Source organism: Panicum virgatum, chromosome 2N, assembly GCF_016808335.1.
Source record: "Panicum virgatum strain AP13 chromosome 2N, P.virgatum_v5, whole genome shotgun sequence".
NCBI classification, from domain to species: domain Eukaryota; kingdom Viridiplantae; phylum Streptophyta; class Magnoliopsida; order Poales; family Poaceae; genus Panicum; species Panicum virgatum.
The window spans coordinates 23,890,929-23,918,185 of NC_053146.1; the positions used below are offsets into that span (position 1 = coordinate 23,890,929).

At 48.4% G+C, this 27,257-nt stretch overlaps 1 protein-coding gene and 1 long non-coding RNA gene across 8 annotated transcripts; one reads left to right on the forward strand and one right to left on the reverse strand.

Moving 5' to 3' along the window:
• LOC120660093 (sodium/proton antiporter 1-like) lies at window positions 1-27,257 on the forward strand. Of its 5 annotated transcripts, none has more exons than XM_039938439.1 (11): window positions 21-326; window positions 1,578-1,751; window positions 2,189-2,317; window positions 6,868-7,044; window positions 14,859-14,965; window positions 15,566-15,686; window positions 17,114-17,175; window positions 17,265-17,567; window positions 19,688-19,982; window positions 20,406-20,528; window positions 21,165-21,598. In XM_039938439.1, exons 1-10 carry the CDS (start codon window positions 96-98, stop codon window positions 20,523-20,525), a joined length of 1,719 nt encoding a protein of 572 aa, XP_039794373.1. In that variant the 5' UTR covers window positions 21-95; the 3' UTR covers window positions 20,526-20,528; window positions 21,165-21,598. The 5 variants fall into 5 exon arrangements, with proteins under 5 accessions (XP_039794372.1, XP_039794373.1, XP_039794375.1 ...); XM_039938441.1 differs by lacking the exon at window positions 21,165-21,598 and adding an exon at window positions 26,275-27,257 and having other exon boundaries at window positions 22-326; XM_039938440.1 differs by having other exon boundaries at window positions 22-326; window positions 20,985-21,598.
• Window positions 21,037-25,182, reverse strand: LOC120660095. 3 transcript variants are annotated; one of them, XR_005669346.1, is made up of 2 exons: window positions 24,574-25,099; window positions 21,037-21,456 (listed from the first exon to the last, which is right to left on the reverse strand). It is a non-coding gene; the product is annotated as an uncharacterized LOC120660095 (long non-coding RNA). The 3 variants fall into 3 exon arrangements; XR_005669347.1 differs by having other exon boundaries at window positions 21,197-21,489; window positions 24,574-25,142; XR_005669345.1 differs by having other exon boundaries at window positions 21,301-22,760; window positions 24,574-25,182.

A 27,257-nucleotide genomic window follows, 5' to 3' on the forward strand; every position in this document is an offset into this window, starting at 1 on the left:
GCCGAATGACTAGGCGCTACTCGCTCCTCATCCATTCGTGTCAGAAAACTCAGAAGGCGGCCCCCAAATTCCTTCAGCAGCAGCCAAGTAAGGCAATGTCGCTCTCCTGCTGCATGCTCGGCGCCGCCCGGGCGGCGGCCTCTCCTTCCCTCCCCGCCCCCGCCGCCCTCCTCCGGCGGCGCCACTGCCCGCTAGCGGCTGCCGTGGGTCCGTTCCCGCACGCCCAGCGGTGGCGCCGCGGCCTTCGCTTCCGCTGCGCCTCGTCCCCGTCCGCATCGCCTCCTCCGCCGCCGCCGGTGCCCCCTGAGGAGATCGATGACTACGAGGTACGGCCGCTTCTTCAGTTCTTCTCCTCTTGGGTTTGGGTCTCGTCTTCGTTCTAGTTGCTTACTACACAGCGACCCCGCTGGATTTGTTATGCTTGCTGGCTTGCTGGCTTGCTGCTGCGTGTCAGTAAAATAAAGGGCACTATGCGTCTCCCATCTTATACTCGGATACTTGTGGTTCGAATCCTGTGGCATTTAGGGCCTGTTTGTTGAGCTGCACCTTTTTTGAAAAGCCGCCGCTGTTTTTTTTTGCCTGAAAAGCCAATAATAACTTTTAGACCATGCTTTTAATTTTTGGGCTCAAAAACCTAAAAAACCTCGGAAAACTAGCTTTCCATGTAAACTCAAGTTTTTTGAGCTTTGGGCTTTATCGAAGCTGCGCTAGAAGTTTGCAGCTGCCTAGAAGCTCAAACAAACAGGCTCTTACCAGTGGTGATAGCTGACGCTCATTCTTTAGATTTCAATGTGATCTGAAAATGTAATTTTTTATGGCAGCGAAATAAATATTATGAAAAGTTTTGAGAATGTGCCTTACATCAACAGTGAGATGCAACTGTTTCCTAGCATCTCAGTGAAACTCTCATGAATGAGTTTCTATAAAATAGACAACCAGTTACTGGCCATGAGCCAGATCCCGTCGAACTGCAGAAAAATAGCATAGAACACATTGCTTGATGGTAGTCTTAATTGTAAATTATAATGAAGGGATATTTGGTTGAATGTACAAGCATATGACATGCTTTGGTTTCCACACTCTTCAAGATTATACTATGCTGGTTTATATTATCAAATGTATGATTAATTTTCTGCAACTAGCGAGTTGGGGAGTTTCTTTGTTCTAGTGAGAATTTCATCTGCATTTTCCACCCGCGCATCATGCTTGGATAAAACTTGAAGAACAAGACCATTGGGAGGAAAAACACAGCTGTTTAGGTCCTACAATTTTTATCTGTCAATCTTACGACTTATTTTCATCAACGAGTGCAACTACCATGTGGTAGACAGTGCGTACAAGTAATTTGTTAATTTAACTTTAGTGACACAGAGTTTCCATTGCACGAATATACAACTTCTGCTTAACAATTTATTCCCATTTATCAGTAAACTACTTGTTGATAGAGATCTACACATCCTTGCATACGACTTCTTGGCACAGTATTTGTGTTGCATGCAAGTGTGTTATGCTGGGTTGGTAGTTGCTAGTCAGTCTTATGCAGTTATTAATGCCTTTTTGTTTCACTAAAATTTCAGCTTCTGGACACAACAGGGAATTGTGACCCTTTATGCTCAGTTGATGACGTTAGCTCACAGTACTTTCAAGCTAACTACAAACCAAAAGATGATGTTTTGAAAGCTTTGACTATCTTTGCAACAGCATTGGCTGGGGCAGCTGCAATAAATCATTCCTGGGTTGCTGCTAATCAGGTCAGTTAAGTCCTTGCATCTTGTTCAGGCATTTCCCTCTTTTATTTGTTTAACTGTGTATTTTAATCTCATTATTTTATTGTTATTGTGTGGTAATTATTGAACGCAGTTTTATCATTTCCTTTTTTGTTATGCATACAATAATAATTATTATTATTTTGCATACAACAACAACATAGTCTTTTGTCCCAAGCAAGTTGGGGTAGGCTAGAGATGAAACCCAAAAGAAACAAGGATCCAACGAATTTCTTATGGGTTTCAAATCCATTAGAGTGGTAGATTTTTAACGTTGGTTCACCAAACCTAACACAACCCTCCTCCTTTATCCGGGCTTGAGACCCGCTATGTTGAGACGACTCAAGAAAGTCTTCCAGTCAACACAGGCGGAGTTAGTAATTATTATCTTGCATGCATTATTAAAATATTTCTTTTTGCAGGACATTGCAATGGTGCTGGTTTTTGCTCTTGGCTATGCAGGTATCATTTTTGAAGAGTCATTGGCATTTAACAAAAGTGGAGTTGGAATATTGATGGCTGTCTGCCTATGGGTTGTCAGAAGCATTGGGGTAAGCTACTTCGCGAAACAATCTTCAAGACTTCTTCTTAAACAACAACTTCAAGACTTCAGCATTTGTCTCAAATATCAAGCTATCAATCATGTGTTTTAAAGCTCAGTTGTTTTATCTTGATTATCACTCGTTGAGAGTTGAAAATATTGAGTTGCATGCACCGACCAGTTCAACCCAAAAGCTTAAGCTAATGGGGAGAGGTGGGCAATTCACTTATATTCCAACACTCCACCTCACGTGGAGGCTCCCTCAGGCTTCAAACGTGGAATAGGAGCAAGCAACAATTATTTTATTTAATTGCTCTAACCAGGATTCTAACACGAGACCTCTGGCTTTGATACCATATTGAGTTGCATGCACTGACCAATTCAACCCAAAAGCTTAAGCTAATGGGGAGAGGCGGGCAATTCACTTATATTTCAACAGAAAATATTACACTACAGACTGGTTGTGATCTCTTATTAGGTATTAAACCTCATATTGGCACTGTGATTAGCTATGCTCGAAAATTAATTATTGTTAATAAATCTGTAACAATTTTATGGAACATTGGAGGCCATGGCCGCTTTATTCCTCTCCCTAATCTATCTTTCTCTTTATTTTAGCTTATTTAGTTAATAAGAAGAGTCTAGAGTCGTGAGCATTAGAAACTTAATATATTTTCGACAGTTATGGCAGCCTAATTGTTGGTACAGTTAGAATAAGGTGCTTAGTTGCAAGTTACGGGCAATGCTTGTTGATGTTCTGATGGGTTCTTAAATACAACAACAACATAGCCTTTTTTGCCAAATAAGTTGGGGTAGGCTAGAGATGAAACCCTGAAAGAAATAAGTTCAAGGTTCAGGCACATTGATAGCTAGTCTCCAAGCGCTCCTATCCAAAGCTATCTCTTTAGAGATATTCCAATCCTTAAGGTCTCTTTTAACCGACTCATCACACGTCAGTTTAGGTCTACCTTTACCCCTCTTTACATTATCGACCCGCTCAAGAACCCCGTTACGCACCGGCGCCTCAGGAGGCCTTCGTTAGGACATGTCCAAACCATCTCAGCCGATGCTGGGTAAGTTTCTCCTCAATTGGTGCCACCCCGACCCTATCCCGAATAACTTCGTTCCGGAACTCTATCCCTCCTTGTGTGCCCGCAAAACCACCGCAACATTCGCATCTCTGCTACACTCAGTTGCTGGACATGTCACCTTTTTATAGGCCAACATTCAGCACCGTATAACATCGCCGGATGAATTGCTGTCCTATAGAATTTGCCTTTTAGCTTTTGTGGCACCATCTTGTCAAAAAGGATGCCAGAAGCTTGCCGCCATTTCAACTAGCCAGCTGAAATTTTATGCCCAACATCTTCATCAATGTCGCCATCCTTTTGTAGCACCGATCCTAAATACCGAAAAGTATCCTTCTGGACCACCACTTTACCCATCTAGACTAACGTCTCCCCCCTCATGCCTAGTCGCGCTGAAATCGCACATCATGTACTCGGTCTTGGTCCTACTAAGTCTGAACCCTTTCGACTCTAACGTGCGTCTCCACAGCTCTAACTTCCTATTAACCCCTGCCCTACTCTCGTCTACTAGCACCACATCATCAGCAAAGAGCATACACCAAGGGATCTCACCTTATATATCCCTTATGACCTCATCCATCACTAAAGCAAATAAATAAGGGCTCAATGCTGACCCCTGGTGTAGGCCTATGTTAATAGGAAAGTCAATGGTGTTGTCATCACATGTCCGGACAAACGTCGTCGCATCCTTGTACATATACTTAATGAGGGTAATGTACTTAGTTGGGATTTTATGCTTCTCCAAGGCCCACCACATGACATTTCTCGGTACTTTGTCATATGCCTTCTCAAGGTCAATGAAGACCATGTGCAAATCCTTCTTTTGCTCCCTATATCTCTCCATCAATTGTCGTATTAAGAAAATCGCCTCCATGGTTGACCTTTCAAGCATGAACCCAAATTGGTTTTGGGTCACACTTGTCACTCTTCTTAGGCGATGCTCGATAACCCTCTCCTAAAACTTCATCGTATGGCTCATCAATTTAATCCCACAGTAGTTAGTATAACTTTGAACATCGCCCTTGTTTTTGAAGATAGGTACTAATATACTTCTCCTCCATTCTTCCACCATCTTGTTTGACCGAAAAATGAGATTAAAAAGCTTAGTTAACCATACTATTGCTCTATCTCCTAGGCATCTCCACACCTCAATGGGGATACCATCAGGGTCCATCGCTTTACCTCCCTTCATCCTCGTCAAACCCTCCCCGATATCTACCTCCTGAATTCTCCTCACAAAACGTCTGTTGGTATCGTCAAAAGAGTCATCTAACTCAAGGGTAGGGCCCTCACTCTCCCCATTAAACAATTTGTCGATGTACTCTCTCCATCTATCCACGATCTTCTCATCCTTCACTAGCAGTCGATCTGTCCCATCCTTAATGTATTTGATTTGGTTGATGTCCCTTGTCTTCCGCTCGCGGATCCTAGCCATCCTATAAATGTCCTTCTCCTCTTCTTTCATTCCTAGCCGCTGATACAGGTCATCATACGCCTTACCCTTTGCTACACTCGCAGCTCGCTTTGCAACCCTCTTCGCTAATTTATAGCCCTCGATGTTGGCAGCACTCGTGTCAAGGTGGAGGCGCTTGAAACACTCCTTTTTCTCCTTAATAGCCCTTTGCACCTCGTCATTTCACCATCAAGTGTCTTTCCCCTCCTGTTTGCCTCCCCTATTCATGCCAAACACCTCTGAGACCACCTTCTGAACACACATGTTGCCATCTTTAGCCATATGTCATCTGCGTCTTTTCCTTCTTCCCAAGGCCCCTCACCTAGCATCATTTCCTTAAACGCTTGTGCCGCTTCCCCTCTAAGCTTCTATCACTTTGTTCTCGCAATCTTGGCACGTTTGTCCCGGTGGACACGTACCCGAAGACGAAAGTCCGCCACCACAAGCTTGTGTTGAGGGACAACACACTCTCCAGGTATCACCTTACAATCTAAGCAATCACGTCTATCCTCCCTTCTAGCAAGGATAAAGTCGATCTGGCTCGAGTGTTGTCCACTACGAAACGTCACAAGATGGGATTTCCTCTTCTTAAACACGGTATTCGCTATCAACAACAAGTCGTAGGCTAACGCGAAGTTTAACACATCCTCTCCCTCTTGACTCCTGCTACCATACCCAAAACCTCCGTGCACTCGTTCGAACCCTACATTAGTCGCACCCACATGACCGTTGAGATCTCCTATGAAGAGTTTCTCGCTGGTAGGCACGGTACTAACCATGCTATCTAGATCTTCCAGAACTGCATCTTGGTGCTCTCACTAAGACCTACCTGAGGGGCATAGGCACTGATCACATTCAAAACCGAATCTCCAACTACCAACCGGATTAGGATAATCCGGTCGCCTTGCCTTCTAACCTCTACAACTCCATCCTTAAGGCTCCTATCAATCAAGATACCTACACCATTCCTATCCGGAGTTGCTCCCGTGTACCAAAGCTTGAAGCCAGTATCCTCAACCTCCTTCGCCTTCTGACCCTTCCATTTAGTCTCCTGAACGCATAGAATATTTACACGCCTCCTAATTGCTGCATCAACTAGCTCTCGCAACTTACCCGTTAGGGACCCTATGTTCCAGCTACTTATACGAATCCTAGTTGGCTCGGCTAGCTTCCTTACCCTTCGCACCCGTCGAGGGAAGTGCGAAGACCCTTGCTCATTTTTCACTACACCCGGGCGTAGATGTAGCGCGCCATTCAGGTGATGATCCGACCCTTGCTCACTTATCATCGTACCCAGGTCACGATACGACGCGCCCTTGGAGGATGGCGACCCGGCCCTTGCCCATTTATTACCACACCCGGGTTCCGATGTAGCGCGTCGCTAAGAGGGTTACGCCCCAACGAGTTTCTTGTGTGTTTCAAATCCATTAGAGTTGCTATTTTTTATGCTGGTTTGCCAAAATCTAACGCAACTCTCCTCCTTTACCCGGGCTTGGGACCGGCTATGCTGAGACGACTCAGGAGAAAGTCTTCCAGTCAGCATAGGCGGAGTTGATGGGTTCTTAAATGATTCACAATAATAAACTTGCAGCCTTGTTTCTGTCACTGAACCAAGGATGGTTGTTTTTGGGCACTGAGTTCTCTCATTGTCATGTGGGCCCGGAACGGAAGAAAGTAAAACTAGATGCTATCATGTCTTATGGAAAGAACAAATTTTGCTTTATTTAATCCTGGAAACTCAGTCTAGTTTTAGAATAAAATCTATCTGCATCTTTGCATGTTTGTGATGAAATTTTTAATTGGGTTGTCCCTATACAGAACTACAGATGAATAATATGGTGTAACTTTCTTTGTGAGTGCCTATTTAAAGTGCCAACATTTTAACACATGGAGGGATTATTTTTTCTGTTGAAACTATCCGTTCAAGCATTTGTATATGATATTCTTTTTTTTGGAAAGAGATGTATACAATATTCTCCAATTGGCCTTTATTCTTGCCTATTTTTCTGCTGGATGTAGGCTCCCTCGGTTGACGTAGCTGTTGAAGAGTTGAGTCACACAACTGCTGAAGTCAGTGAAATAGTATTTTTCTTGCTTGGTGCAATGACCATTGTGGAAATTGTTGATGCTCATCAAGGTTTCAAGTTGGTGACTGATAATATATCTACTCGAAGCCCTAAAACTCTTCTGTGGGTGGTGAGGTTTCTTAACATATACTTTATCCATTGTACTGTGCACGCACTTTGTATAAAACCAAAGAGTCAACAAAAGACACTGTTTTGCTGGTGGTGTACTAATAGGATTGCTACACATAAATACTAGAATGTTCTTTGAGACTAAGAATCTTCATTTAACTAACTATCCAGTCCAGATAGAAATTATTTTAGTAGAGGCCCAGAAAGATCATTTTGTATTTAAAGATGTTTAGTTTCGACCAGCTTCTAATGACCAGTGTTGATAACCTTCTGTTTAGTTGTTCAGTCCAGATACAAACCATACTTTTCAACACACAAACACACAAGATTTGACCTAACATGAAAGGTGCTTCCACCCATTCTTTTTCTACTCTTTGTGTTTCTCTTTGTGACTTCTTTGTATACATGGGGGGATGTCTTATACCCAATGTTGAATTATAGTTTTCTTATACTTAAACTGCTATTGTTTTTTTTTCTGATCGGGCCTTTACCCCATTTCCATTTTAAAAGAGAGAAGTACCTACTACAGTGATTACATCAGATATAGAAAGGTCAAAAGAACCAGAGCTTATTTATTCTTGTTGGGTTTCTCTCTAGCCTACCCTGAGTTTGAGGATAGACTTTGAGTTTCTCCTTTTGGTTAGTAGTTTTATTGCTTCCTAACATATCTTGATTTCTGCCGCTGTTAGTTAACCCTGCAAACATGTTAATTAGATCTGAATTTTGCATCGAGTTAGGTTTACTTTCATTGCTTGTTTTGGCCTTCTTCACTTGGAAAAGTTCAGTTGCAAGTGTAGTTTATGCTAAAGCTGTAATGAAATATGTCGAGTGTCAAATACTTTGTTCACTTCACCCTCTTATTGCTCTCGATCCTGCTTTGTTGTCCTTTTGCCAAGTAAACAAATCCATCAACTAAACCTGCTCAATTATGCAGCAATTTCTAAAGGTCTCGGCACAAATTTAAGCTGTTATTAAATTCCAACTGTTAGTGTATATGTGAGCCCATGTATAGAGGCCCATCTAGAGGCCCATGTATAGGATCTATATATCCCACCATTCTAGGGTTTGGAGAAATACAAGCCATTATTTTCTCCAACATGGTATCATTAGCCTAGGGTTTTCTCTTTTCTCTCCCTCCCACCCCAGCCGCCCGCAGCAGCCACCGCCGCCGGCCCATGGCCGGCCGGCCGCCGGTGCCGCCGGCCTCCTCCTCCCCCTTCCCCTCTCCTCCTTCCCTCCCCTCCCTTCCTCTTCTCCGCGCGCTGCGTGGGCCACCGTTTCGAGCGCCGCCTGGGCCGCCGCCCCGTCCTCTGCCCCTGCAGCCGCCGCCGCCGCCGCCGGCGCGCGCGCGGGCGCGGCAGGTGCGGGGAGCGCCGCAGGGGGCGCTGCCGTCCCGGCCGCCGCCGCCCTTGTCGCGCTGGCACCCCTGCCCGCGGGCGCAGGAGGCGCGGGGGGCCCGATCCGCCGCCGCCGGGGCCCGATCCGGCCCCTCTCGGCTCGCTGCCAGCCCTGCTTGCCGCTGCGGGCGCCGTCGCGGCCGCGAGGGTCGCGGGCGCCGCCGCCGGGCCCCTGCAGCTCGAGGCTGCGGGCTCGGGGGGCGCGGGGGCCTCCGCCGCCAAGGCTGCTGCTGCTGCCCACCGCACCCAGACGCCGCCGCCCGCTACGCCGCCGTCGCTGCCGGCAAGCAGCCTGCCGTCGACGCCACGCCCGATCCCGCGGCGCTCCGTGGGCAGCAGGCCGACGCCGCTCTCGCCGCGGCCCTCCTTGCCGCCAAGTCGGGTCCGCGTGGCCGCCAAGTGGGCAGCAGAGCGGGTCCGCGTGGCCGCCCTCGCTTTGGAGCGCGAGCGCGCCACGGCCGACGCTCTCGCTCGTCGGGTCGCTGAGGCGGAGCACTACATCTTCCTCCGCGGCCTGCCGTCCCCTTCGTCGAGCACGCTGCCTCCTCTTCCCACCAGGCCCTGCCCTCTGGTTTCAGACCCTGGCACGACCCGACCAACTTCATGGTCACCCAGCGCCACCTTCAGGCCGCCGGCGTCCAGAACATCAGGGCCCTAGTCACCGTCCTCCTCGACCCCACGTCCCTCTACAGACGCTGGCGGGACCAGGTCCTCCTCGCCCTCCGCCGCTACGCCCTCGACGACCACGTCCTCCTCGACACGCCGATCGAGGCGCGGGATGTGGTCTGGCTGCGCCTCGACAGCGTCGCCATGTCCTGGATCTTTGGGACCATCTCCCTAAATCTTCAGGACCTCGTCAGGACCCACGGCGGCACCGCGCGACAGGCTTGTTGGCGCTCGAGGGGCAGTTCCTCGGCAACGCCGAGTTCCGCGCTCTCCAGCTCGACGCCAGCTTCCGCACCTTCGAGCAGGGGGACCTCTCCGTTGGTGAGTTCTACCGGCGAATGAAGGGCATGGCTGATGCTCTTCACGATCTCGGGTGTCCGGTGTCTGATCGGGTCTTGGTGCTCAATGTCGTGCGCGGCCTGAGCAGCACCTATGACCACCTGAAGACATGGATCACTCGCCAGCATCCCTTCCCCTCCTTCCTGCAGGTCTGGGACGACCTCACCCTTGAGGAGATCACCAGGGGTCTCGCGCCCGGATCGTCCTCGTCCACCCCCACACCGCGCTCGTTGCTACTCCACCGGCTTCCTCCGCCGCTCCTGCCACCTCACTCCTTGGTGCTGCTCCCGCCGGGCAGACTGGAGGTGGAGGGGGGCGTGGACGTCGTCGGCGGGGGGACGGGGTAGTGGTGGTACTGGTGGCCATGCTCCTGGGGATACTGGTGGGGGCTGTCGGGGCGCGCCGACTCCAGCCCCGGCTCCCGCTCCTGCTCCTGCCCCTGGAGGTACGCCCTGGCCATCCTTCAGCAACCCATGGTCAGGGCGCATCTCGATGTGGCCGTTCCAGAGTCCGGTGGGGGAGGGGGGCTCGCCCTCAGCTCCAGCCGGCGGCCATGTTCACCGGCGCTGCTCCCCTCTTCGTGCCGTCCTGGACCCCGCCCGCTCAGCCCAGCCAGCAGCCGACCTGGCCTGGGGGGTGGGCCCAGGCCGTTCTGGCGCAGTCCTTCAGCACCATGGGACTGACGCCGCCGGTCAGCACCGAGTGGATCGCCGACTCGGGTGCCTCCTTCCACACCACTCCAGATGCCGGTATCCTCTCTTCTGTCCGACCCCCACACCCCTCTTGTCCTTATTCTATCATGGTTGGTGATGGGTCTTGTCTCCCTGTCATCACCGTGGGTTCTGCTCCTGGCTCTTTTCGTCTTCCTAACGTCCTTGTTGCTCCTCAGATGGTTCACAACCTTGTTTCCATTTGCCAGTTTACTGCTGACAATTCTTGTTCCATTAAATTTGACTCTTCTGGTCTTACTGTGAAGGATTCAGCTTCCCGGCGTCCGCTCCTCCGATGTGACAGCTCGGGGCCCCTTTACACCCTTCGTCTTCCTATTTCCGCTGCCCCGCCTTCGACTCCTTCGTCTGCTGCCTTTGCCGTGACGCCGTCTTCCACCACCTGGCACCGCCGCTTGGTCACGCCGGCCGCGATGTTTTGGCTCAGCTAGGTTGTAGTACCGATGTTTCATGTACTCGGACTTCTACTGAGCACCTTTGTCATGCGTGCCAGTTAGGTCGTCATGTCAGACTTCCTTTTTCTTCTTCTTCTTCGCATGCTGCGCGTGCATTTGATCTTGTTTACTGTGATCTGTGGACATCTCCTGTACTCAGCATGTCGGGTTATCAATATTATCTGGTGGTGATTGATGATTTTTCTCACTACTCTTGGACTTTTCCTTTGCGCGCCAAATCTGAGACCTTCCCCACCCTCCTTCACTTCTTTGCCTGGGTGTCCACTCAGTTCGGCCTCACCATTAAGGCCGTCCAGTGTGACAACGGGCGGGAGTTCGATAACTCCACCTCCCGTTCCTTCTTCCTCTCTCGGGGTGTTCAGCTGCGTATGTCTTGTCCGTATACCTCTCCTCAGAACGGCAAGGCTGAACGGATGATTCGCACGACGAACGACTTCGTGCGCACCCTTCTGATCCAGGCTTCTCTGCCTGCGCGCTTCTGGGCTGAGGGCCTCCACACCGCCACCTACTTGCTTAACCGTCTTCCGTCCACTGCTTCTCCGGCTCCCACTCCACACCACGCTCTTTTCAGTACCCCTCCTCGCTACGACCACCTTCGGGTCTTCGGGTGTGCGTGTTACCCTAACACCTCCGCCACCGCTTCTCACAAGTTGGCGCCCCGCTCGACTCGTTGTGTGTTCCTTGGGTACTCCCCTGACCACAAGGGGTACCGATTCTTTGACCTCACCTCTCGCCGTATCCTGATCTCCTGACACGTCGTGTTTGACGAGTCGGATTTTTCCTACTCCACCTCCTCCACACCTTCTCCTGACTCCGAGCTGGAGTCGCTGTTTCCGACTGACCCGGTGGTTCAGCCACCGTTACCTGTTTGTCCTTTCCCTGCAGGTTCTCCCGGTGCACCGGCACCACTTCCGGTGACCCCTGCTGCGCCGAGCGCGGCACCGGTGCCCGCGGTCGTGCCACGCGCGGCCCCAGGACCTCCTGTCGTGCCATGCGCGACCTCGGGGTCTCCTGCTGTGCCACGCGCGGCCCCGGTGCCCCCTCCTGCACCTGCGCGGTACGCTCAGCCGGTGCGGGTGTACCGGCGCCGACACCGGCGCCGCCTCCGGCTCTGGAGGCTCCTGCGACGCCTACACCGGAGCCGTCGCCGCCGCCGCCGCCTCCGCCTCCGCCGGTTCGCTCTCGAGTCGAGCCGGCGGTGTACCACCCGCTAGTCGTCCATCGGGATCCTCGACATATCCATCCCATGATGACTCGGCGGGTGGTGTCTCAGGCCGCGACTTTCTCCGCCACCGAGGGGGAGCCGCGGGTCTCTCCGGTACCCTCCTCTATCCGCGATGCCTTGGCGGATCCTCACTGGCGTCGCGCGATGGAAGAGGGAGTACGCGGCTCTTTTTGCCAATCAAACGTGGGACCTCGTGCCGCGTCCGTCTGGTTGCAATGTGGTGACTGGCAAGTGGATCTGGACGCACAAGCGTCGGGCCGACGGCACATTGGAGCGCTACAAGACTCGCTGGGTCCTCTGGGGTTTCACCCAGCGGCCTGATGTGGACTATGATGAGACCTTCAGTCCAGTGGTGAATCCCGCTACGGTGCGCACGGTCCTCTCGCTTGCGCTCTCGCGCTCTTGGCCTGTGCACCAGCTGGACGTGAAGAATGTGTTTTTCACGGCACTCTGTCAGAGACAGTCTACTGCTCTCAGCCAGTGGGATTTGTGGATTCGAGTCGTCCGGATATGGTCTGCCGGCTCAACAAGTCTCTCTATGGTCTGAAGCTGGCTCCTCGGGCTTGGTACTCTCGGTTCAACATGTTCTTGCTGACATTGGGGTTCACCGAGGCCAAGTCTGACACGTCTCTCTTCATCTACCGCCATGGGGATGAGACTGCATATCTGCTGCTCTATGTCGATGACATTGTGCTCATAGCCTCCAGTCAGCAGTTGTTTTAGAGTGTCATCTCCTCTCTGCAGCAGGAGTTTGCTATGAAGGATCTGAGTCGGCTCCACCACTTCTTGGGCGTCACTGTTGAGCCTCGTCTGTCTGGTTTTCTCCTTCATCAGCGGCAGTACACACTTGATATTCTGAAGCGGGCTGGGATGACTGATTGCAAGTCCTACTCCACTTCTGTCGACACTCAGGCGAAGCTGTCTGCTGATCTGGGTGATCCGGTGGCTGATCCTACTGCCTACCGGAGTCTGGCCGGTGCTTTGCATTACCTCACCTTCACCAAGCTGGACCTCACCTACGCTGTTCAGCAGGTCTGTCTCCATATGCATGATCCCCGGAGTCACACCTTGCTGCGCTGAAGAGTCCTCCGCTACGTCCGTGGCACTGTGGACCTCGGCCTGGTACTTCACCGCTCGTCCTCTGCTGAGCTGGTGGTCTACACCGACGCTGACTGGGCTGCCTGCCCGGACACTCGTCGCTCCACTTCCGGCTACGTCGTCTTCCTGGGCGGCAACCTGGTCTCCTGGTCGTCCAAGCGGCAGCCGGTTGTCTCCCGCTCCAGTGCCGAGGCGGAGTACCGGGCTATCGCTAACGACGTGGCGGAGGCGTCCTGGCTACGACAGCTCTTGGCGGAGCTCCACAGCCCACTCGCCAAGGGCACTCTCGTCTACTGCGACAACGTTAGCGCCGTGTATCTCTCCGCCAACCCCGTCCAGCATCAGCAGACGAAGCATGTGGAGATCGACCTACACTTCGTGCGCGACAGGGTCGCCATCGGCGATGTTCGGGTACTCCATGTCCCGACTACCTCCCAGTTTGCCGACATCTTCACCAAGGGACTACCCTTCTCGACCTTCTAGGAGTTTCGCTCCAGTCTCAACGTAGCAGGTGGCTAGTTGTGGCTGCGAAGGGTATTTGCCCTTTGTACTCTCTTCTAGTCCAGTCTTGAACACCGCTGCGCCGGTTGTTCAGACTACGGGGTGGGGGGGTTGGCTTTCTTGTTGTCCAGTCTTGAACACCGCTGTGCTGGTAGTTCAGACTGCGGGGGGTGTTGGTGTATATGTGAGCCCATGTATAGAGGCTCATCTAGAGGCCCATGTATAGGATCTATATATCCCACCCTTTTAGGGTTTGGAGGAATACAAGCCATTATTCTTTCCAACACCAACTCTGGTGACATCTTAGCAGTTGAGAAATACTACATTTTTACAATTTTCTATAGAATTCCTGCTCACCCTGCCTTTGCGTTGGTTGGCTAACTTGCTTGGGACAAAGGCTTTCTTAGACTTCTGCTATTTTTTTTCTCCATATAGTGCATAGTCTATGTTAGCGAAGAATGCTAGTTTGGTTCCTATAGCTTCCTGTGTTCCCATTTGCCTGTTCCACAAGGTCAAAAGAAGAAATTGTGGCTGTAATGAGTGCACTTGAGCTATGTAGACTCTAGACTGACCAAATTGAAGAGATGCAATGCATGTTGTGCAATATTTGGTGCGGTACAGGGCAGATGAATTTGAATTTTACACTGCATCTCTTTCACTATTCTTGGTGATCAAATCTTTCTTCCCCAAATACTTTGCACTACGTCCATCCCAATACACTTTTTTCCACAATTTTTCCCTTACGACATACTCTGGTCATTGTTTGTGCAGTTTATTTTTGTTACATGATATGGTAGGCTGGTTAGCCAACCCATTGGGCCGTAGGGCTGTTGGCCGCTCGGGCCTGTTGGCCGTGCGCCGGCCCCCCTCCCGGGATAGCTTCTAGGTCAAGTATCTAGATTAGGCAAGGGTCTTCGTTGATTGGTATTGTTTCCGCAACCCTATTACATCATTGCCTATATATCTTGTACATGTTCTTTGCACCCTAATCAATCAATTATCCCGAGCCATACTTGCTTTCAAATTTGGACTAGACAATTAAGCATGGATTATGCAGGCACGTATCCTTATGTAAAATACAAAATAAAGAATTAGCTGTCCCTTTCATCTCCAGCTCATTAGTACCCATCTGGCGGAAATGTCAGCAGTGAACCTCCCTTGGGCGGGTACACCAGGCCCAGGGTGGGTTTGTGAGATTAGATTAGACTAAATTCCTGTATCCATACCATTATGGTGCAGCCACCGGGCAACACGAAAGGTTGCAGAATTTGTAAACATGGTCGTGGCCATCTAAAGTATGTGCATGACACCCCCACCAACTACCTTGAACTATTGATTTGTTTCTTAATTGTGCAACTGTTTAATATGTTGCTATATTTTCAAGGATGAATTATTTACCTTTTCAGATTGGTATAGTAACTTTCTTCCTGAGTGCGATCCTTGACAACTTGACGTCCACTATTGTGATGGTGTCATTGCTTCGGAAATTAGTACCTCCATCAGAATATAGAAAGTACGATTTTTCAACTCCTGTTATATCTGCACACAGTAATTTTCTTCTAACTATTATGTCATTATTTTGGCTCATGATGACCATATCCTTGCACCACTATACATATGTCCGTTTTATGGTTGCTCTATTTGGCAACGTTTTAAATAGCGGGCTATAACATTTACATTTACTTAAATAACGGGCTAAGATTGTTAGGGATCATGTCTTGTTGCAGAAAAAGGGGATGAACAATTCTTATTTGTCACCTATATTTGGTGATAATTAAGGGGTTTCCCCTCCTTTTTTGTGTGTGTTGGGTTTGAGCCCAACTCATTGTAGTTTCCATACGTTCACCAAATGGGTTGTTGGTGTTAGTTTTTTCTTTTAATGTTAGAGCATGGCAATAGAGATCAACACAACTCAATGCAGCCTGCTGAAGCCTCAATTGCAGAGGTGATACGGTTGCTACTGTAATGGGTTGACTGTAACCTCCTTTTCTCTTAATACAAAGATACACAGACCCCACACATATTCGAGAAAAAAAAGGTGTGCACAACATTTAAGTTTGTAGGAATGTTATTGAGTTTCTTGAATGAGTAAAACATTTTCTTATTGGGACAGATTGTTAGGTGGTGTTGTTGTAATAGCAGCGAATGCTGGCGGTGCATGGACACCAATTGGTGATGTGACAACCACTATGTTGTGGATTCATGGTCAGATTACAACATTAAAAATAATGCAGGTCAGCTTTTCACCATTGTTGTTATGTACTGCAATATGCCTACACAAATAAATTTCCTTACATTTGGTGCTCTCTACTCTCTAATATGCTTTAAGGTTTCATTGATGTTTCATGCTATATTGTTTTTCTTTAGTTGTTAATGATCAGTATTTGTCAAGATTTTAATAATCATTCTGCAATCAATCTAAAATTTCAAAAATCAGTAACGCCTGTCTTTTTATGTGCGGAAGTCATAAATATTTTTCTCCAACACACAGCAGAGCAGCGTGTATGAAATATTAGCAACTTGCTTAGGAGAAGCCTACGGCACTGGGTACGCCCTTTTAACTTGCTTAGGAGAAGTGGAGAACATCTAAATTTGTCTGCAGAAGATGTTACTAAAGGATAACAAAAAATTTTTATCTCTGCCTCTCTCTCTCTCTCTCTCTCCAGAAAATGATGTATTTCGTATTCTGCCAAGTGTCTATATTTTTTTCCCAACACACTGTTTGAAATTCCTCACAGTATATATTACTCTTCCATTGCGCAAAAAATTAGGTGACTGGATTAGATCAATATAGTTGAAAGATCTGCCATCACAAAACTGGAAAGTAATATTGCAGAAATTACAGAATGGCCACAACAAAGCAAACCAGCTACTATATCTATGACATGAAATTTAGATTGCCAAGCTTTGTTTGCTGGAAACTGTTAGGTCTCCACTCTATTGCCTTGAATGATGAAATGCTAAATAGCTATGTTAAAATTTTGATGGATTATGTTTATTCAAGTTTTTAAGGCTGCTTGCACAAGCCTGGAATCCTTCTTTCCATTATTCATGATAAACAAAATGTACATAGTAAAAGAAAGAAAATGAGGCATTGTCATTGTTTGGTTTAATGTGTCCAGCAGATTTTATCGGATTAATTCATTAGAGGAATTAAGAAGTTCATTGCATGCTGGACAAATAACATCCATTTAATTGATAATCTGAGTTATTGATTGATTGTTCTGAAAAAAAGACATTTTCCTATACTCCTATAGATTCTAGACCATATTGTGGACTTCTATAGCTTTATGGAAGGCCCAGCTGCACACTTGAATTACATATTCATTTCACATATCTGTTATGAACATCCCCGGTGGATCTGGTGACCCAAGTTTTAAAATGGCATTGAAAGTTAGCATTGTATAAATGTTAGTTAACGGATCATGTGGTTGCTCATACAAAAGGCCAATATTCTTTGAGATAATTTTTGGTATCTTATATTTGTAGGGAAACCAGTTGCTTTATATTGATTTCCATTTCCATTATTTACTTGCTTTGTAGGATAGAGCTTGGCCCATTGTTGTCGTTCTGTTATGTTGTTTATTTTTCTGCATACCACTTCAGCAAAACACTGCTTCATTTGATTGTGAAAGCTGCTATTTGGCTTATGATCTGGCAGGGCTTGTTTATTCCCTCAGCTGTTTCATTGGCAGTCCCACTGGCTCTGATGTCCCTCACCAGGTTGTTAACTTGTGACAATTTATGTGCTCCATATGAAATGGAACAGTTTTAATGTACCTGATTTAACATTTTGTATACATTGCAAATAGTGAAGCAAATGGAACATCTCAGAAATCTTCCAGCGTGATGTCATCAGAGCAGATGGCTCCTCGGGGACAACTCGTATTGGCTGTAGGACTTGGTGCTTTAGTGTCTGTCCCAGTCTTTAAAGCTCTCACTGGTCTGCCACCTTTCATGGGTATGCTGCTTGGTCTTGGGATTCTCTGGATCCTGACGGATGCAATACATTTTGGAGACTCTGAAAGGCAGCAACTAAAAGTTCCACAGGCCCTGTCACGGATTGATACACAAGGAATTTTATTCTTCTTAGGTATCCTTTTATCAGTTGGCAGGTAAATCCTTCACCCCCTCTTACTAAATTATTTCAGAAATGCATACACCATTAAGAATTGTATACATTTGGCATACATAATTGTTAATATTCAAAGTATATGAAAGAGAGATAGAGGCCGGGAATTGACAATGTGTTGATAGCACACAAGGTATGTACATATATATAGGCAAGGTACCCTAGGCTTATGGAAACAGCGCAAATCAAGGGAATACCTTGCCTAATAGACTTGATAGCTATCTAATCCTATCCCTTGGTCGGCGCAGCATAGCCAAGGAGGCTGGTGCGGCCAGGCGCATATGTCCCGTGGGCCAAGCCAAGCACAATCATAAGGAACACAATCTTCTAACAGTATACTCTCAAAAATCAAAATATAAAAATAAAGTACAGGGCTGTATGCTATCGGGCCATGTTTACTGTAAAATTCTAGCAACTATAAGCTTTTTCATTAAGAAGAAAGCAGTTACAGACATAATCTTGATGCAGCCAAACAGTGCTTGACCAACACAAGAGCAAAAAGGACTAAAAATAGAGAAACACTAAAGAAAACGCACACACAAACGAGGAAACACAATGACAACACAGATAGCAGCAAGCAACACGGGGAGGATAACGCGCTCAACCCACAAACCAAAGGAACCGACACCACCATTACAACCGAACCTGCAAAAAGAAACGCAACATCACTATGGTTGCAAAGCCTCCGTCGCAGCACCAAGATCCCCAGCGGCAAAGCATCCGCTCGAACCGAGCGGGGTGGCTAAGCATCCACCAGAAGGCACGACTGGTTATAACCCCGATGGGAAAACATCCATCCGAACAAAGTAGAGGTGCAAAGCATCCACCTAAACGAACTTCAATCAGCAAGGCGGTAAAGCATCCACCTGACTAAAGCGACCTAAGCAACCAAAGGTGATGGCGGGAAAGATGAATCGAAGGTAGGATCGGAGGGTCAGGTGACAGTGGCAGCCACCGCGACGCCTGGAATGCTCATCGCAGAGGAGGGAAGAAGGAGGGAACAGATGACGCCTTCATCAAGGTAGGCGGAGCCTGAGGGCATCGCCATCTTTGACCTACAAGCGGGCATGGCTTTCGCCTGAACCCCCTTCCTCCCCTCAAGGACGCGACACCAAGGAACAGAGAGGGGCGCAAACACCAGGAGGAGGCCCCCACCAAGCCAGACGCCACGGCTGCCGCACCAAGGGCCACCAGAGCCACGACCGAGGGGTGGCGGCGGGCCACTCACGACCCACGCGCCGCACGAGGCCCAGGGCCCATGCCGGCTAGTCTCGCGGCTAGACAACGCTGCCGCATGCGCAAGCGCCGGGAGAGGAGGTGGCCGCGTCAGCTCTAGCAACAAAGCAGCAGCGAGCGGGCCACCCATGACACGCCGTGCGCCGCACGAGGCCCAGGACCCACGGTGGTCAGCCTTGTCGCGCGAGCACACGTGGGAGGGGGTGGGGAAGCCGCGCCGGCACCGCCGGCGAAGGAGAGAGCAACCCCAAGCTGGCCGGGCGGAGGAACGCCGCGCCACACCAAATCCGGCCAAGGGAGGCACAGATCCGGCGATGGAGCGAACAGATCTGGCCACCAGCGGCCGCCAACGACCAAGACGGAGGAGGAGGGGCGACCTAGGTAATGGGGCTGAGGGAGAGAGGAAGGCCGAGGGGGAGAGGGGATGAGTAGGGCGGCTGGCCGACTTCGGTGCAGCCACAGGCCGCCGCCGCTGGCGGCCGACCGGCCGGGCAGAGGCGGTGGCCACAAGGGTGGTCGGTTGGGAGGGGGGCTGTGCAAGAGGAGGATTGAGGGAGAGAGGGGGAAAAAGACCTCAATCAGCAACTATGAGCTGGCATAGAGATGGTAAGATTAGTTGGAGCATATCTTAAAGATAAGACTCATTATTTATTTGTGCAATGATTTGCCACCTTAAATGTCATTTAGGCCAAAGTTCTGTTTGTGGTATGGTAATTAACTAAATGTAATGTACCTTTACATTTATGAACTGTTTGAGTTTATGGTGTTAGTGTAATGAAAAAGTGGCTGTCCTGTTATTTGCAGTCTAGTCCATTACTAATCAGGTTTTCTTCATTTGCTAATAGTTTTTCTCTCTTTTGGCACTAGTCTGGAATCTGCAGGGATCTTGAGGCAGTTAGCGAATTATCTTGATGCCAATATTCCAAATGGTGATCTTATTGCTAGTGCAATTGGTGTGGCATCAGCAGTTATAGACAATGTTCCACTTGTTGCTGCAACGATGGGAATGTATGACCTGACTTCATATCCTCAAGATTCGGACTTCTGGCAGCTTATTGCATTCTGTGCTGGTACTGGAGGGTCAATGCTTATCATTGGCTCTGCAGCAGGAGTTGCTTTTATGGGAATCGAAAAGGTGGATTTCTTCTGGTATTTTCGCAAGGTAATCTTCTGGTTTGTTCAAATATGATGAGGAGCTAGGTAACAGCCTAATGAGTTAATGAAAGTACCAATATACTGCAGAACCTTTTTTTTCTGCGTTGAAGTGCATTTTCCTATGTTTCCCTGATAAACTGTTGAATGCAGTCTCTGTCTTCTATTAGACCTTTTAAGGAGCGTAGTGTTGAGCAAACATGACTACCTTAATTAGTTTATTACTGCAGTCCACTTATTTGTATAAATGTATTAAAGTGTAGCTAAATGAATATACTATTACTGCCTAAAGGTTACTTACAATGTCCGTGATCGTTCATATGCTTATTGCTAGAGATGAAACATTCTTAGTTGAGTTAGTTTGCCCACTGGCTCGCACCATATTCTAGTAACCAATTATTCATCTTTTTCATGTTCTTTTTTGTGTTGGCAGGTGAGCGGTTTTGCCCTTGCAGGTTATGCAGCAGGTATAATCTCGTATCTAGCTACTCAAAATCTCCATCTAACTCTTCCCACATCACTGGCTGAGATCCCATTTCTTCCTGGCTCATAAAAGGTTGGTATTTGTACTCCTGTAAGAATGATCTCGTCTTACACATGGAAAAAGTATCAATACTGTCTTCCATATCGTAGTTAAGCTCTGATGTGTTATACGAGCAGCTTACAAATGTGGGGTTATTGCAGAAGCAAGCTTATTAGTTACTTTCAAAAGAAAACAAGTTGTGTCTCTTGTATACTAAGAACATGCAAGCTCGTCTAGTCATTTTCAAAAGAAAAAAAATGTGAGCAGCTTAGAAATGTGGGTATTGCAGAAACAAGCTTATTTGTTACTTTCAAAAGAAAACAAGTTGTGTCTTTTGTATACTAAAAACATGCAAACTCGTTTAGTCATTTTCGAAAGAAAAAAAATGTGACTTCCCTTCCTACCATTTTAACCGATCTGACTGAATAAATACAATATCAAAACATATTTGATGATGGATCCAATGAAACAATTAATTTGATGTTGTAGGTATTGAACGTTTTCTATAAACTTAGTCAAAATTAGGAAAGTTTGACTAGGATGAAGTGAAAACGAAGTATGATGTAGAATGGAGTACAACCTACGGATATACAGATATTGCTTGTTTGTATACTGTTATTAATTGTTGCTACATGAATAAGCATCGGCTGAAGGGCAAGGCAAATGCAGGTGTCTGGTAACAGCACTAGCTGTCATTCACATGAATGCGGACAGGCAGCTTATTCAGATTGAGCACGACAGCCTGAGTAGTTCTCACTTCTGAGAAGTTTGGACTGCAACAAGTGAGGTGTCAACAAAGGCATCCTTCAGAAAATCCTTTTTCGTTTCCTCTAAAAATACCTGATGTTAGAAATACAGCAGCGTGTTACTAAAAGTACCTCTAACATCACTCATGTCGGACCCTACATGATTTCCAGCTGGGGGATGCGCCATCTTGCTCAAACTTAGCTCACACATCCTCCTGCATGTACCATAAAAGGAAATGACGACTCACCTGAAAGCGAGAATTAGCAGGCATAGAAATGATATGAATGATAGCCCAGAGTCCCCAGAGATAGATAAATGCTGTCAATCTGAAAACACGACTATTAAATTATCAAAGCACAAAGCAGACGTCCCGATCGATGCAAAGTTTATACATGCTGCCTTAGCCTTTGCAATAGGGCCCCCTGTCCTCCGGCCATCGTCTGGCGACATCGCCGCTTCCACCACCCAACCCCATGCACGCTAACCCGGCAAGGTCGAGCACTTGAGCTCTCCCGTACTGAATACGGGCCACTGGTTATCGCCGGTGGCCAGCACATCACGCCTCGCCACGCCAACCACGCAATCCGTCTCCACCGATGGGTTTCCCTACCCTCTACTCCCTCTTCTAAAGGTCGCCGGTGGCTACTGGATACCGGCAAACGCCTCCACCCCAAACTCCAGCCGCCGTTGCCCTGAACGAGGAATATGAATAGGAGTGGCGGCTCCATTCTGCGACGGCCTGCATCCCACCCGCGCGCGATGAATAGCCTCCGCCCTCACCCAGGTGTGCATAATCTGCAGTATAGTGTATGGCAGCAGTGGACAGCACAAGAAAATTTCTGATTCATTGTTACCAGATTGTTCACGATTCACCGAGGTGTTGCATAATCTGCAGTGGACAGCACCTGGGTAAACTGTGTAGTAGACGCACTGAGATGACGATCACGGTTCACGCTTCGCGGTGTAAGGCATGGAAAGCACCAGGTTCCTTCCTGTGACCTTTCTTTGACACCTTTGGATCGGAAATTCGACACACTTTGCTAATCGTTTACTATCACTTCCAATGCCAAGCCTTTCTAAGTCATCAAGCAAATTAAACCACTAATTTCATAGATATATGATTATCTTTGACACACACACTAATGTAAAAAAATCAACCTGCAGGTAATCCAGCACCGCCGCCCCACCATCCCGGCGGCGTCGCCGTCTCTAGACCACCTCCACCACCCACCCCACCCTAACCCGGTGAGATCGAACTTTCCCACCTCAACTTGGGCCCACCAGTTATCCACTGACCGCTAGCGGCGTCCCCACTACCCTGCCACGCCACCTTGCAACCCAGTGACCCACCTCCGATCCGCCGTCGAGATTCCCTACCTCACCCCATCTCTTCTAAGGTTGCCAGTGGCCACCGGACTCGGCAACCCTCACCCCGAACTGCGGCTGCAAGCTAGTGAGGAAGGTGAAAGGCGAGCGGGGATTCCTTCTGCGACACAAAAATAGATTTCCCCGGTGATCCTATTGCAAGAAACATGCCCCAATTAGGCCATTGTTTTCTAATTTTGGTGATTGAGTAACAACACAATCAATGGGACTAATGAGTTTGTCAAGTGAATAATTATAGATCCCAGAGATGAAGCAAAAAGGCCAAACAAAGCAAAACACGAAGAAAGAACTCAAAGAAATGAAAATATGGACGAATTCTGCAGAAATCAGTAGCACCGGTTGGACCGGTGACTAAGCACCGGTCTAACCGATTGGCTTCGGATACACCGGTGCCGTACCACCGGTGCATTTGGTCTGAGCTGAAGGGAGCCAAATGTAGAAGCCCAAGTTGTACCAGTTGAACCGGTGGTGCCAAGTTGATGCACCGGTGCATGCACCATGCTATTGATCAGAGAGCATGTCAAGTGGCCAGGACGCAAAGCTTCAGGACCGGTTGAACCGATGGCCACCGGTGCAATACACTAGTCTAACCGGTGACAGTCACGTCAGCTGTCAGAGGCCAACGGCTAGTGCAGAAGCCGTGAGTGACCGGATACACCGGTGCCCCCTCACCGGTCTATCCGCTGCCCTGCGCAGAAAAGGCCCAACGGCTCTATGGTCTTGGAGGCCTATATATATGGGTTCCCTCGGTAATTTGAAGATTACTGGAGTTGCTACAAGCCTCAAACACACCCAAGAATATCTCCAAGCCATCCAAGTGCTTATTGATCATATCTTTAGTCCTTAGCACACATTTGAGAGTGTTAGTGTTAGGTTAGCTCTTTAGAGAGTGAACAAGCAAGACTTTGTGCCTTTGTGCTGTGGTTCTCTTGTGAACCAAAGAAGATATCTTGGAGCGCCGGCCCCTTGGAGCTTTGTGGCTCGCTGGCAACGTCAACGACCATCCGACTTAGTGTGGAGTGGCGTAGACGATCTTGTGCGGAGGACGTGAAAACCCCCATCTTTTGTGGAGAAGCTTCTTAGTGGAAATCGGGATCAAGGTGACCGTGGTTGAGTCCGCAGAAGAGACTTGATTACCGAGAAGCAATACTCTTAGTGAGTGCTTCAGCAACGTAGATGTAGGTGTGCCTTTGTGGCTAACCGAACCACGGGATAAACACCCGCGTCAAGAGTTTGCTTTCTCCTATCCCGCTCTTTACGTTTCCGTATTTCATACTAGCAATTCTTGTGCCTTTACTTTCATAGAATAGTTTCTTGATAGGAAAGGCTATATGTTGCTAAACTCTTTTGGGATAGGGGTTTTACATTAGAACAACCTTAGTTGCACATATAGATAGCATGTTTTAGTTTAATATTGTGCAAATAAGTTAGAGCCATATGTCTAGATTTTAATTGCCTAATTCACCTCTTCCTCATCTTAGGCTAGAGCATCCGATCCGGTCTTTCAAAAGTAGAGAGGTGTGAAACTATTATAGCTAGATTATTGGATCGATGAACTCGATAGTAGGGAGATTCATGACTTTAGCGTTTATGTCTGCTTATAATCCTTTATTTTCCCGAAGGCAACATATATATTTTAGAAAAAAAGATTATGAATCCGGCCTCTATATATAGAAAATATCAAAGCTCCTAATTAACAACTTAACCAAATATCTAACCTGCCAGCTAATCCAATCCGGCAACCCAGCAAACTCAAACAAACTCCATATATAGCCATGGCAGTGATGAAGAAACTAACATGGTACCCGCAACAGAAGATCAAGCTTAAAGAGTGGTTCCTATTACGTCTGTCTGGCGATTTGAGCAACTTCTCCTTTTCTTCTAAGGATGCAACGGCGGAAGTAAAAACAGTAAAGCTAGGAGAGATGGATCGGAGTGCCTTTACCCGAGTATATATGCCGGTTAGGAGCGTAGACGCCTAGCAGTTCTTGCCTTCTTGGGAGGACCTGGTGAAGAAACCTCGGCTGCTGCACGAAGCTTTAGCGTAGTCCAAGCTGTTATCGCGCAGAGATTGGGGCGATTTGTAGGTGGCGTGGTGGACGGCCGGCGTTATATATTCGACGGTCTCGAGCGGCGCCTATTCACCGGCCTGTGATGCGTGGAGGGCAGCTACTGCAGTTGGCAATGATGCTGGCAGCATTGTTATTGTCCAGACCTGAAATGAGCTTCTGCTTCGTCTCGCTCGGAGCACGGAATGAAATCGCCATCTGCCGATGCTGTAGGCTGCTGCTCTCGTAGCGTGACGGCGACGTGGTTTTCACCGAAAGATGCATGGAGATGTGGGGCAGATCGTCCATAGTCGGTGCTCCATATGTTGGATGCGGGCCGGCTGCTGGATTTAGTGGGGAGAGCTTTGCTTGAACCGAATCCAATCAGCGCAGAAAATGGTGGATGTGGAGGATGGGCTAGACGCTACCACAAAACGGAGATTTCGTGATGAGGGAGCTCAATTTTGGTGGGAGTGACAAACAAATATCATGAATTTTTTTATTTTCGTAGATGTGGTCCAAAAACTCTCACGAAATGCTATTTTCGTGAAGGTATTTATATAATGGACAAGCTAGTGTTTTCGTGAAGGTATTAATGGACCGCAACGAAAATGACTATTTTTTTGTGAAGAGTTGCAAAAACTCTCACTTAATCTGTGTAGATTTGGTGAAGGTGTTATATAACACTCATGAAAAGCTATTTTCATGAAGGATTTATGGACCGTCAAGAAAATGGTTATTTCTCGAGATGTTGATGCAACAACTCTTACGAAATAAGTGTTGATTTAGTGTGCACAAACTCTCACGAAATAGTTGGATGCACACTCTAGTTTTCTAAGTATACAATGGTTACTAAATTTTAATAAGAGGAAATTGCACTTAGCTCCCCAAACTTATCTCCAAGTTCACTAAAAAACGATTTGTAGCAACACCTCGATTTTTTTAAGGACGGATCTAAATGTAATCCGCCTCTACAAAAAAGTCGGATATAATTTTAGGAGCGGATCACCCCCATCACCCGTTCCTACAAATGAGTTATTTTATGGCCAAATGATGAGGTGACCCGCCTCGATAAATACTATTTTTAGAGGCGGGTCGCCCCATCACCCGCCCCTGAAATGATTGAACAGGAGGGCGCGACTTAAAAAATATCAGCAGGTGTCGGCACCTCTCTCCTTTCCCGTGAACCACTCTCACTTTCTCTCCTATTTTTTACCTTGGTCCTGTTAGTTCCAGCGCAATTTTTTTTCATTGGAATCTTACTAATTTGAAGTACTAAATGAAATTTATTTACAAAACTTTTTGCACAGATGTGTTGTAAATCGCGAGACGAATATAATGATGCTAATTAATTCATGATTAATTAATAATTAGCGGATGATTACTGTAGCATCACTGTTGCAAATCATGGATTAAGTAGGCTCATTAGATTCGTCTCGCGATTTACAGCCCATCTATGCAAAATTTTTTGTAAATAGACTTCATTTAGTACTCCATACATGTGTCAAAACATTCGATGTGATGATTTTTTTTTTGCGTTTACGAGATTTATGGGGTGGGAAAAACAGGGGCCTTGTCTTCTTTTTCTCTTCCTGCAGCAGGAATGAGCACGTTCTTGCGGCCTGGTGGATGCAGGACGGGGACGTCTACAGCACGGAGGCCTCCTGCGACGTACTGCGGCGCGCGGCAGGTGCGGCAGCAGCCCGCGGCGCGGGGGTGCGGCGACGGCGTGCGGCGGCGGTGCATCCCCTGCTCAGCTGCTGGCACACGGCGCTGGCCGGCGGGCGCTGTCGCAGAGGCTGGCCGGCGGGCGGAGCCTGCACGACGGCCACCGGAAGCGGCTTGCGCGGCGGCCAGAGCAGTGGGTAGCCGTGGATCTAGGCGACGGCAGAGCTCACGGCGGGCATGGCGGCGGCGGAGCTCACTCTGGGCATGGCGGTGGGCATGGCGGCCCCGCGCCGAGCGCCGGCCTCTCCAGGTCCAGATCCGGCCTCCGCAGCGGCGCATCGGCGGCGGCGGCGTGGACGCGCAGCAGCGGCGGCGGCCTGGACGCCTGCTCGCCGGGACGCGCAGCAGCGGCGGCGGCCTGGACGCCTGGACGCGCGGCGGCGGCGGCGCCGTGGATGCGCAGTGGGGGCGGCGCCGTGGACGTGCAGCGGTGGCGCCGTCGACGCGCGGCCGCGACGCGGTGGCGCGGCGGCGCGGATGTGCGGCCACGGTGGCGACAGCGGCGTGGCCGCGCCCTGGATGCGCGGTGGCTGCGGTGCCGTGGACGCGCGGCAGCGACGACCTGGACGCGCAGTGGCGGCGACGTGGACGAGCAGCGGCGATTTTTTTTTAAAAAAATTAATTGATTACTAGGGGCGGGTGAGGTGATGGGGTGACCCGTCTCCGGAAATACATTTTTAGCGGCGGATAATGTACCCGCACTTGCAAATAGCTATTTTTAGCTGCGAAAAGCATGGGCGGGTTAGGCGTCCGTCCCTAAAAATATTATTTCACCCGCCTCTACAAACATTTTATGTAGTAGTAGTTTCACCTAGTTTCCTAACTTCTCAAATCGTGCATCTAGATTCGTAAA

Coding starts and splice junctions, on each gene's coding strand:
- LOC120660093 (XM_039938438.1), top strand. CDS start 6: ATGACTAGGCGCTACTCGCTCCTCATCCATTCGTGTCAGAAAACTCAG. Junction 2,318..6,867: donor GGGTTGTCAGAAGCATTGGG/GTAAGCTACTTC, acceptor TGCTGGATGTAG/GCTCCCTCGGTTGACGTAGC. Junction 17,568..19,687: donor ATCCTTTTATCAGTTGGCAG/GTAAATCCTTCA, acceptor TTTTGGCACTAG/TCTGGAATCTGCAGGGATCT.